Source organism: Manis pentadactyla, chromosome 8, assembly GCF_030020395.1.
Source record: "Manis pentadactyla isolate mManPen7 chromosome 8, mManPen7.hap1, whole genome shotgun sequence".
Classification (NCBI taxonomy): Eukaryota; Metazoa; Chordata; class Mammalia; order Pholidota; family Manidae; genus Manis; species Manis pentadactyla.
The window spans coordinates 90,583,769-90,596,163 of record NC_080026.1 but is presented as its reverse complement, the minus strand read 5'-3'; the positions used below and the strand labels follow the sequence as shown (position 1 = coordinate 90,596,163).

At 36.6% G+C, this 12,395-nt stretch overlaps 1 protein-coding gene across 2 annotated transcripts in view; it reads right to left on the bottom strand.

Moving 5' to 3' along the window:
• The window catches only part of DDX50 (DExD-box helicase 50), a 41,344-nt gene extending 29,160 nt beyond the window's left edge, over positions 1-12,184 (bottom strand). For both annotated transcript variants that reach the window (XM_036923989.2, XM_036923990.2), the window contains exons 1-4: positions 11,968-12,184; positions 8,371-8,667; positions 5,950-6,025; positions 5,406-5,584 (exon numbers count right to left, since the gene is read on the bottom strand). In XM_036923989.2, the coding sequence (XP_036779884.2) occupies positions 5,406-5,584; positions 5,950-6,025; positions 8,371-8,667; positions 11,968-12,057 (642 nt within the window). In that variant the 5' untranslated portion in view covers positions 12,058-12,184. The remainder of the gene's footprint in view (positions 1-5,405; positions 5,585-5,949; positions 6,026-8,370; positions 8,668-11,967) is intronic.
• Positions 12,185-12,395: the final 211 nt, after the last annotated feature.

The window sequence follows — 12,395 nt, the reverse complement described above, 5'->3', positions numbered from 1 at the left end:
GGCTCACAAACACATGGAGGCTTAACAACATGCTCCTAAATAATCAATGGATCAATGACCAAATTAAAATAGAGATTAAGCAATATATGCAAACAAATGACAACAACAACACAAAGCCCCAACTTACCTGGGACACAGCAAAAGCAGTCTTAAGAGGAAAGTATATAGCAATCCAGGCATATTTAAAGAAGGAAGAACACAAATGAGGCCTAAAGTTAGCAGAAAGAGGGACATACTAAAGATCAGAGAAGAAATAAATAAAATTGAGAACAATAAAATAATAGAAAAAAAATCAATGAAACCAAGAGCTGGTTCTTTGAGAAAATAAAATAGATAAGCCCCTAGACAGACTTACTAAGAGAAAAAGAGAATCAACACACATCAACAGACTCAGAAAAGAGAAAGGAAAAATCATGACGGACCCCACAGAAATACAAAGCACTATTAGAGAATACTATGAAAACCTATATGCTAACAAGCTGCAAAACCTAGAAGAAATCGACTTCCTAGAAAAATACAACCTTCCAAGAATGACCAAGGAAGAAACAGAAAATCTAAACAAACCAATTAACAGCAAAGAAATTGAAGCAGTAATCAAAAAACTACCCAAGAACAAAACCTCTGGGTCAGATGGATTCACCGCTGAATTTTATCAGACATGTAGAGAAGACGTAATACCCATTCTCCTTAAAGTTTTCCAAAAAACAGAAGCGCAGAGAATACTCCCAAACGCATTCTATGAAGCCAGCATCACCCTAATACCAAAAAACAGGCAAACACCCCACCAAAAAAGAAAATTACAGACCAATATCCCTGATGAACGTAGATGCAAAAATACTCAACAAAATATTAGCACACCGAATTCAAAAATACATCAAGAGGATCATACACCATGACCAACTGGGATTCATCTCAGGGATGCAAGGATGGTACAACATTAGAAAATCCATCAACATCATCCACCACATAAACAAAGAAGGACAAAAACCACACGATGATCTCCACAGATGCTGAAAAAGCATTTGACAAAATTCAACATACATTCATGATAAAAACTCTCAACAAAATGGGTATACAGGGCAAGTACCTCAACATAATAAAGGCCATATATGATAAACCCACAGCCAACATCATACTTAACAGCGAGAAGCTGAAAGCTTTTCCTCTAAGATCGGCAACAAGACAGGGATGCCCACTCTCTCCACTGTTATTCATCATAGTACTGGAGGTCCTAGCCACGGCAATAAGACAAAGCAAATAAATACAAGGCATCCAGACTGGTAAAGAAGTCAAACTGTCACTATTTGCAGATGACATGATATTGTACATAAAAACCCTAAAGACTCCACTCCAAAACTACTAGAACTAATATCAGAATTCAGCAAAGTTGCAGGATACAGAATTAATACACAGAAATCTGTTGCTTTCCTATATACTAACAATGAACTAACAGAAAGAGAAATCAGGAAAACAATTCCATTCACAATTGCATCAAAAAGAATAAAATACCTAGGAATAAGCCTAACTAAGGAAGTGAAAGACCTATACCCTGAAAACTACAAGACACTCTTAAGAGAAATTAAAGAGGACACTAACAAATGGAAACTCATCCCATGCTCTTGGCTAGGAAGAATTAATATTGTCAAAATGGCCATCCTGCCCAAAGCAATCTACAGATTCAATGCAATCCCTATCAAAACAACAACAGCATTCTTCAATGAACTGGAACAAATAGTTCAAAAATTCATATGGAATGACAAAAGACCCCGAATAGCCAAAGCAATCCTGAGAAGGAAGAATAAAGAGGGGGGGATCTCACTCCCCAACTTCAAGCTCTACTACAAAGCCACAGTAATCAAGACAGTTTGGTACTGGCACAAGAACCGAGCCACAGACCAATGGAACACAATAGAGACTCCAGACATTAACCCAAACATATACAGCCAATTAATACACGATAAAGGAGCCATGGACATACAATGGGGAAGTGACAGCCTCATCAACAGTTGGTGTTGGCAAAACTGGACAGCTACATGTAAGAGAATGAAACTGGATCACTGTCTAACCCCATACACAAAAGTAAATTCAAAATGGATCAAAGACCTGAATGTAAGTCATGAAACCATAAAACTCTTCAGAAAAAACATAAGCAAAAATCTCTTGGACATAAACATGAGCAACTTCTTCATGAACATATCTCCCCAGGCAAGGGAAACAATAGCAAAAATCAGCAAGTGGGACTATATCAAGCTGAAAAGCTTCTGTACAGCAAATGACACCATCAATAGAACAAAATCGCATCCTACAGTATGAGAGAATATATTCATAAATGACAGATCCAATATCGGTTGACATCCAAAATATATAAAGAGCTCATGCACCTCAACAAACAAAAAGCAAACAATTCAATTAAAAAATGGACAGGGGAGCTGAGCAGACACTTCTCCAAAGAAGAAATTCAGATGGCCAAAAGACACATGAAAAGATGCTCCACATGGCTAGTCATCAGAGAAATGCAAATTAAAACCACAATGAGATATCACCTCACACCACTTAGGATGGCCACCATCCAAAAGACAAACAACAAGAAATGTTAGCGAGGTACTGGAGAAAGGGGAACCCTCCTACACTGCTAGTGGGAATGTAAATTAGTTCAACCATTGTGAGAAGCAGAATTTAGGTTCCTCAAAAAGCTCAAAATAGAAATACCATTTGACCCAGGAATTCCACTTCTAGGAATTTACCCTAAGAATACAGCAGCCCAGTTTGAAAAAGATAGATGCACCCCTGTTTATTGCAGCACTATTTATAACAGCCAAGAAATGGAAGCAACCTAAGTGTCCATCAGTAGATGAATGGATAAAGAAGATGTGGTACATATACACAATGGAATATTATTCAGCCATAAGAAGAAAACAAATCCCACCATTTGCAACAACATGGATGGAGCTAGAGGGTATTATGCTCAGTGAAATAAGCCAGGCAGAGAAAGACGAGTACCAAAAGATTTCACTCATATGTGGAGTATAAGAACAAAGAAAAAACTGAAGGAACAAAACAGCAGCAGATTCACAGAACCCAAGAATGGACTAACAGTTACCAAAGGGAAAGGGACTGGGGAGGATGGGTGGGAAGGGAGGGATAATGGGGGGGAAAAAAGAAAGGGGCCATTAAGATTAGCATGTATAATGTGGGGGGAGGCACGGGGAGGGCTGTGCAACACAGAGAAGACAAGTAGTGTTTCTACAGCATCTTACTATGCTGATGGACAGTGCCTGTAATGGGGTTTGTGGGTGGGGGGACTTGGTGAAGGGGGGAGTCTAGTAAACATAATGTTCCTCATGTAATTGTAGATTAATGATACAAAAAAAAAATGGGCAGACTCTTACAGCATTAAACTATGTTTTCTATATCTTGCATTTACCTACCACTTCAGCATTTTATTAAAAATAATAATAATAATAATAATAAGGGAGAAATGTGGGATTCACATATAAATCAAGTATAAAAATCAAACGAATATTCACATTTGACCTGATTGTTTATAGTTCATAATGCATGATCAAAACCAAAAGTTTCTGTGATGACTGCCCTTGTACTGTTCACCACGTAAGAACTTATTCACTATGTAAGAATTTGTTCTCCATGTAAGAACTTGTTCGTTATGCTTCAGAAGATTGGAAAATGACGAGAATTAGGCTTGAGGTGGATTAATGATTGTGCATTGAGCATTGAGTCCCCTATACAGAATTTTATTGTTGTTAACAACCATCTGATCAATAAATATGAGAGATTCCCTCTCAAAAATAATAATAATAATAATAATTTTTTAAAAAACCATGTAAGAACTTATTTACTGTGTAAGAATTTGTTCACCATGTAAGAACTTGTTTGTTTTGCTTCAGAAGATTGGAGACTGTTGAGAATTAGGCTTGGGGTTGATTAATGATTGTGCATTGAGTCCCCTATACAGAATTTTATTGTTGTTAACAACCATTTGATCAATAAATATGAGAGATGCCCTCTCAAAAAAAAAAAAAAAAATGGTCAGAGGACCTGAACAGACATTTCTCCAAAGAAGAATGCAAATGGCTAACAGGCACATGAAAAGATGCTCCAGGCTGCTAATCACCAGGGGAATGCCAAACAAAAGCATGAGATGTCACTAAATCATACAAGTTAGAATGGCCACTATCCAAAAGACAAGAAACAAGTGTCGGTGAAGATGTGGAGAAATGGGAACCCTGGTACACTGTTGGTGGGACTTTTAACCGCAGCCACTATGGAAAACAGGATGGAGGTTCCTCAAAAAACTAAAAATAGGAATACCACACAACCCAGTAAATAATTCCACTTCTAGGAATTTACCTGAAGAAAATAAAATCCCCGATTCAAAAAGACATACACACCCCTATGTTTATCATCACATTATTTACAACAGCTAAGTTACAGAAGCAACTTAAGTGTCCATCAATAGATGAATGGATAAAGAAGATGTGGTACAGATACAACATGGGATATTATTCAGCATAAAAAAGTAATGCTGCTATTTGCAACAACATGGATGGATCTAGAGGTCATTATGCTAAGTCAAATAAGCCAGGCAGAGAAAGACAAATACCATACGATTTCAATTATTTGTGGAATATAAAAACAAAACAAAACAAAACGAACAACATAACAGTAGACTCATAGACACTGAGAAGTAACTGGCGATTACCATGAGAAAGGGGTTGGGTTGGGTGGGTGGACAGGGTGAGGGGGATAACGGCACACAAAAATTTTCAATCATAAGTTGGTCACAGGGATGGTAGTACAGCATGGAGAATACAGCCAATGGTTCTGTAACATCTTCCTATGCTGACAGATAGTAACTGCACTGGTGGGGTGAGAATTTAATAATATGGGTAACTGGTGAACCACTGTGTTATATACTTGAAAGCAATACAAGATTATACATCAATGATATTTTGATTAAAAAAATAAAAATAAAAGTCAACCAGTGAAATAAGTGATAATATTTACTGAATGACCAAATAAATGAATACCTCTTTAGCAAATTCATTGCTTAAAAGCAAGTCAAGACTGAAAAAATAGAAGAAAAAGGTTGATAGATACACCAACTGTAAATACTCCTAAAATTATATATTATGTCTTCATAATATACAGTTTATATAAGATGTCTATAGATCCATACACATTACTTCATATGGAACAAGTATTTCACTTTAGCTTTACTTGAGATTTATGTTGAAAATCAACGAATTTTTGCTTTAGGACCCCAATTTTTTACTTTACGCCACAGGGCTAACTTTTCTATCTCAGGGGTACATGAACTTAAGATAACCTTTCTTTCTCTTTCTGTTAGAGTAACATTTAATCCTTTTACCCCCTATAATGCTTACCTTTGGTGAGCGGCTTTTTCTAATAGTCTCTTGATTTCTTTGGAGTCTTTCAATCAAGGGGATGGCAAAAGAGAATGTCTTTCCTGTTCCTGTCCGTGCTTGAGCAATTAAATCTTTTCCTTCATAAACAGGACCAAAAGTCTTAACTTGAATAGGAAAGAGATATGTTACCCCTCGACCTGTAAAATGAGATTTCATTGAAATATATTTAAAACTAGCATTAGGAAAAAATAGATTAATTTGAAAACGACCATCCTGATTCCTCATCTGCCTCAAGACACACCATTTAATGACATTTACAGTTATTTCTACTCCAAAGAGGAATTGTTCTTTAAAAATAATCTTGACTTTTGATAGACACCTATAATTCTTTAAAGTTAAAAACAAGTCGGAATACCAAAAAAGATGATGTAGAAATAACTTCAATTAAAGAAGAGCTATTTTTCTATGTTTTCTATATTCTCTTTTTGGTCAGAAAAGGCAAAGAGTTTTATAAAATCTAATTGTAGATTTTCAAATGCATATCTATTAAAATTCATAGTACCTTTCAGAAGCTTTATAGTCTCTTCAGAAATAGGGAAATTGGAGAAGTCTCCTTCTTTCTGTTCACAAGTTACAGTCTGTCAAAATGAAATCAAAATTCTAACTAGTATAGTTCATATTCAACAAGGTATTTAGAATCTTTAATTCACTTACATTTTATTCATTTTTAGTATTTAGTATCATTTTAGTTAGCTAACAGATCAACTTTAGTACTTGCATAAATTGTATAGATTAACTTACACAATAAATTCATGGGAAATTCTTTTAATTTCAAAAGTATCCCTTTAGATAGCAAGCTTGCTTAATACACTTCCCAAAATACACTTAAAAATGGTCAATTCACACATAAACCTACCTTCAGAAATACATCTACTACATAAATCAAAATATATTTCCATCTAAGATGTTACAAAAGAGCTAATAATTTAAATAATTCACAGATAGAGACAATATTAATTACAAGGATTAATACAAGCCTTAACCAGCCCTAAAAGAAATTACACAATGAGAAAAGTAAATTACTTCCCCAGATAAAAGTTAAAAAGTTGTTCTGTGACTCTAAAAAGCATTTCTTAGGTCACTAATACAAAAAAGGTTCCAAGTTGAAAATTTCTTTAACATATACAGGTTAGCATGACATTATCATTTAATGTCTATTGAAAACATTATATAATAGTCAATGTATATATAGAACAAAAACAATTGTCTGGTTTTAAAAAAAATTCACTTTATTATTAATGTTTATTATTGATGTTTTAACTTTATTATTGATGTTTTAAAAAAAAGTAGTTCCAGAACCACACACAATAGCTATTTTCAAACAGAGAGCCAGATAAGACATAGTATCAAATTCAAGTTGTAAGCCATTTAAGCAAACCTCAATGCTGTTATCTTTTTAAGATTAAGAGAAAATAATTTTATTGTAGAAGTAACACATTTTCACGGTAGAAGTTTTAGAAACCACATATAAACAGAAATTCAAAAAATTATCTATAATCCAGTCAGCTAAAGCCACATTTGAAACAAACCTCTCCAGTATTCACACTACGCACATATCAATTTTTAAAAATAAAAATAAAACTCTATGTACTGTTTTGTAATCTGCTTTTTTCATTTAATAAGATTCACTGAATACCTTTCTAACATTCTTCTAGGACCTCTGGGATAGATGTAGTCTACTGCATGGATATAAGCATATTTTATTAAGCCAATTGCCTACTATCAGACATTTAGGATGTACAAATGTTTCATTATCAGAAATGTCACTATGGTAAGAGTACTTATTCATATGTCTCTGCAGACCTCATAATTATCTCCTTAGCAAGATAGATTCCTAGAAACAGAATTTCTGAACACTAACATAATCTAAAAAACATAATACACAGTTAAACCTATTATAATGCAGAGCATAGTACCAGAGCAAATCCCAACAGAGCAAGAGCAACCTGTACATTCTGCTATTAGCAATACAGATTTACAGGGCTTTATTTATATCAACTCTCTAACATATGTGCTTCCTCACAAAAAGTAAATTCACCAAAAATAAACCACACCCATATTCAAAATCTTTTCCCAACGCTCCCAAAGATTATACATTAAACTAAGCTCAAATGTATTTAAGTCATCAGCCAATGTGTCAAATTTTAAAAATATAAAGAAGTTTTAGCTACCAAGAATTATAAGGAATATCAAAGTTATTTCTTTCAGAGGACCTGAGTGATTTTCTGACAATTCATAATACCTAGATAAACTATGAACTCTGCTAGAGGAAAATCACAAGAACAAATTAAACAAATTCTGTGCAAGAAAGTAGCTACTCTGATAGGTACTAGCAAAAGCAACGGGTCCAAGAATGTAGATTCTATACTAAGCATGTTTTCTACCTCTTCCAAAAAATTAATACCCAGCAGAACTGATTACAGATCATTTTTATGTGTTATATCCGCTTTAAAAATGCAAACAGCTTTAAGACTGAGTTACAATAAGACCTAAAGATCATTTAAAGGTACTATTGTACAGAACCAGAAAAAGCAGAAGGCAGAATATACAAAGTCAAGAGGCCTTATGTACCCGTTTCAGGAAGTCAATTCATGAGTACTGGCAGATTGAAATAACCATAAGAAATGCAAGTAGGTGACCATCAGTAAGCAAGCTGGAAAATCTCTTTGGTAATCCAAATGTCCAGGGAAGGTTTAAATTTGCCCATCCCACCTCCACCCCAAGAAAAAGGCAATGCAATGAAACAGACAAGGGACAAAGGAAAAAAAGGGTCAGGCTTCAGCAGTACAGACTCTCTGTTCCAACTGACAGTATTGGACATTAAGCAGGAAATATTACAGTCAATTCTTATTAGTCTAAAAAAATTCAAATTAGCCTGTATTTCAGGGATAATGTCAAAATGCAAAACAAAAAGTATCCATACCTCCTCTGGTTTATTATCACTTGATTTATGAGTAGAACTACCTAAGGATGACAGTCGCTTTGATTTTTCTTTATATTTATCAATATCTCCATTTGACAGGTCTTTTCTTCTTGACTTACGAGATTTAGAAAATTCATCTGAAAGTCTAGTACACTCTTCTTCAGTGTCTCCATTTAGCTTCTCTTTCATTTTAGTTTTTTTGGGCTTGGGAGCTTCCAGGTCATCTGCAACACCATTTTCTCTTATTCCTGATTTCTCATCTGAGTCATAATGGTACCTTGACTTCATTCTATCACTCTGTGAAAAAACAAAGCAGCAGTGACAAGAGGATCACAAGCTCTCCTGTTAAGGTTCTAGAGAAGTTAAGCATGATTCCCCAGCCAGCAAAGCTCACTCCAACTGCTGTTACCTTGAAAGGTTACCTGGTAGAAATCCAGACTGGTTATTAACGCCGAACCTAAACTTCACCTCCCGCTTCCTTTCTTGCATTCTCAAGACTGGGGCTCTAAACCTGCTCTAATCCCATCATAAGATTCAAGCAAAATTAAAACAGCTCCTTTTCAGAAAAAGTATGAGAACCCAAAATTTATAAATTAAAAAACAAATTTCAAGAATCTCCAAGAGAAAGAAAAATATTTATTGAGTACCTACCCAGCATCGTGTAATGTTTTCGGCTTGTTTAAATCTTCATTAACAACCCTATAAAGGAAGTACAGGTCCATAATCCCTTATTCGAAATTCCAATATCCATAAAGCTCTGAAAACCTAAAGTTTTTTTGTAACTTATTTGGAGGCAAAACCTTACCTGATCTGAACTCATTTTATGGCGAAATTTGATTTGAACTAATGTGAAGCTATTTATAATCAGTTATTTCATTTAGTTTGAATATCCATGTTTAACATTAAGATGTTTGATTATAAATTGGAGTCCCAAACCCTACTGGGGTGTTACCTTTCTGAGAATCCCCCGAATTCTGCATTCCAAAACACATCTAGGATTTTGGATAAGGGATAGCGAACCTGTATTACCTTTGCAATTTTACAGAGGAAACAGAAGTTCTTAGAAGTAATTTGCCAAAGACCCACATGCAGAATTTCCTGTGAGCAGAAGTAGTAGACATCAAGCCCTGTCTGACTTGAAAGCCCATGTTCTTTTCACAACATGCTTCATCTCTGAACTTTTAATATTTAACACTTAAAGAAAAAGCAAACTAAACAAAATGAATGCATGAAAAACAATTGTTATATCCCATGGAAGGACAAGCATATTCATAATCCTGGAAATTTTAAAGCTTTAAAAATTCAGTTAATAGAATTAAAAAAAAGACTAGTCTGCAACTTTAGTTATAAAACACTAAACTGGTGGCCAGAACTATAATATTTGCAGATAGAAATGATTTAGAAATTTAAGCACTTCAGAATTACTTGGTCAAATGTTCAGATAGATAGTTAAAACTACTACCACCAAAATATTCACCATAATTTCCATAATTTTTACAGAGTAGTTTCACATATAGTTTTCTCGTCCATAAAACAGTTGCTGTGAAAATTGAAACACATGCGTGAAAATGCTCTATAAACAGTAGAGTTTTACAATAACATAAATTAATTGTATCATTTGATCTTTAGTTAACTGAATTAGCCTATATCGTTCCAAAGCAGTATATTCTATAGAAAAACAAGGTTATTTATACAGCCAGCCTTGGGGTTTGAATTACTCCTGGGCCCTGTACTTCAGGGAGATGAAGCGTGGTAATGTATAGACCTCTAGGTCCAAGCCCAGCAATATCCCAAGGTGATGAAATACATTGATTGCTCCTCATCAGATCCACAGTGCTTGACACTCTCCACTTTCTTGGCTCCCATGACACTTTATATTCCCTCATCCTTCTGACCTCTACCCTCTTCACTAGATCCTCTCCCTCCTCCTCCTGGGATGCTCCCAAGTCTGTTCTCTATGTAAAATCTCATACCATTTTCACAGCTTCAACAAACACTTCCAGGCTTCCTTCTTCAGCTGTACTCCACTTCTGAGACCCTAAGGTCCAGCTCCAAATCTCAAATATACCCAAAACCAAAGTCATCTTCACCTCAATGCCAGATCACTTTTCTACTGCTCCAAGCTGTTTACATATCTTTAGTCATCTTTCATAGTTAAAGGAAAATCAACAAGTATCGCTGAAGAATCTATAACATGAAAGCCACCAATTTACAAGAATATGAAATGTAGGATGGACAAATAAATATATGGGCATTTCCCTAAAAAATCTTTGGGAATATTTGGGAAAGATACAGGAAAAATGACCTTATTTTACAAAGAAGTACATAATAAATGTCAACAGAGGCATAAAGATAGCACAAAACTTCAAAGGGGAATGAGATACTGTACATGTACAAGGGAGTGGTTAGAACAAACTAAACCTTGACAGATGGATAGATTTCAATGCAAAAGGAGAGACAAGCACTTAAGGAGGAGACAAAATTAAAATAACTGCTTGGTGATTTCATTTATGTGAGGTATCTAAAGTAGTGAAATTCACAGACAGAAGTAAAATAGTGGCTGCCAGGGACTGAGGAAAGGGGTTAATGCAAAGCTGGTGTTTAACAGGCACAGTTACAGTGGGTGAGGACAAAACAGATTTGAGATGGTGGAGATGGCTGAAAAACAATGTGAATGTACTTAGTGCTACAAAACTGTACACTTTAAAATAGTAAAAATAGTTAAAATAATTTTTATGTTGTGTATATTTTACCACAATGAAAAAAGTAACTGCTTGGCTGGAATGGCCTGTTCACCTTGGTAATAGATTAGAAGGGTAGGTTCTGCTGTCTGGTCCTAAACAGAATGTTTTCATTCTTTTGTCAAATGTCAGCCTTCAAATACCGTTTCTTTACCCTTCTTCAGCTCTCTTTTCTTTTCTCCAAGTCTTTTTTTTTTTTTAGGGGTCTGGTGGGAAGCTTGTACAACTCAAGGCAGGGACTTTTAAAGTCCTTGGTGCCCAACAAAGAGCCTAGGACAAGTAAGGCTCATGAAATACTTGCGGACTGAATGAAAATACTAACAGTAAAAGTCGTTCATAATACAACTCATACTATCCCCATTACTGCCAGATCCTGCAACGTGGGCTGTGATATTGTTCTTTAAGCCTCTGAAGACTAGTTATCGAGGTTTGTAAACCTAAGATCGCTTTCCCCAAGACTCACAACACAGGCCAGGTTGATGGAGAAATAACACATATTCAAAACAAACATTTCTTTAAATCATCTTCTAAGACGGCCAGCAAGAACCAAAAGACAAGCATCTTAAAGAGGAGAAAGTACAGATTCCGCGGCGATGGGCGCTTCAGCCTGCCCGCTCGTTGCGCCCACAGGAAGGGCTCAGGGACCACGGGAGGCCTGTCCAAAGCCCACTGCCTCCTTTCTCCAGGTTGGGGTTGTGGAGGTAGGAATGGTCCCGGAGCAGCCTGAGAGAGACGAGGGTTGCCGAGGAGAGGCCCTCGGATGTCCTGGCCCGGCTTCGACAAGCCATCAGGGGCAGCTCCCTCCCCGCCAAAGCCGGCGCAGCCCTACGGGAGGCGCGGCCCATCCTCTGCGCACCTTTTGCCTCTCCTCCTTCTGGCTCTCGGTCTCCTCCAAGGGTGCCTCCAGCTCCATAATGTCCCCCCAGAGGAGTTTCCCAGGCATCATTCGCCACGGCTGCCTCCCTCTGTGCACGGTGCTCACAACCACCTACAACAGGGAACCACAGCAAGAGAGGAAGCGGGCATTCGGAGGCCGCCCGGCCACAGCCTTGCGTCACTTCCGGGACAAGAACCGCAGGGCGGGAGGAATAATCCTGGATACTCTGAGTTTAAACTCTACCCTTATGACGCAGTCTCTCAGCCAATGAGAATGAGGTCTCGACTGAGCCGCCGTTGGTCTACAGTGACTGGCTTTAGAGTAAAATCCCTGGCCAATCCCTCCAAAGGACGCGCGAACTGCTCATCATAAAAGGATCCGGGGTTTTTTTTTCGTTTCCCTGCCCC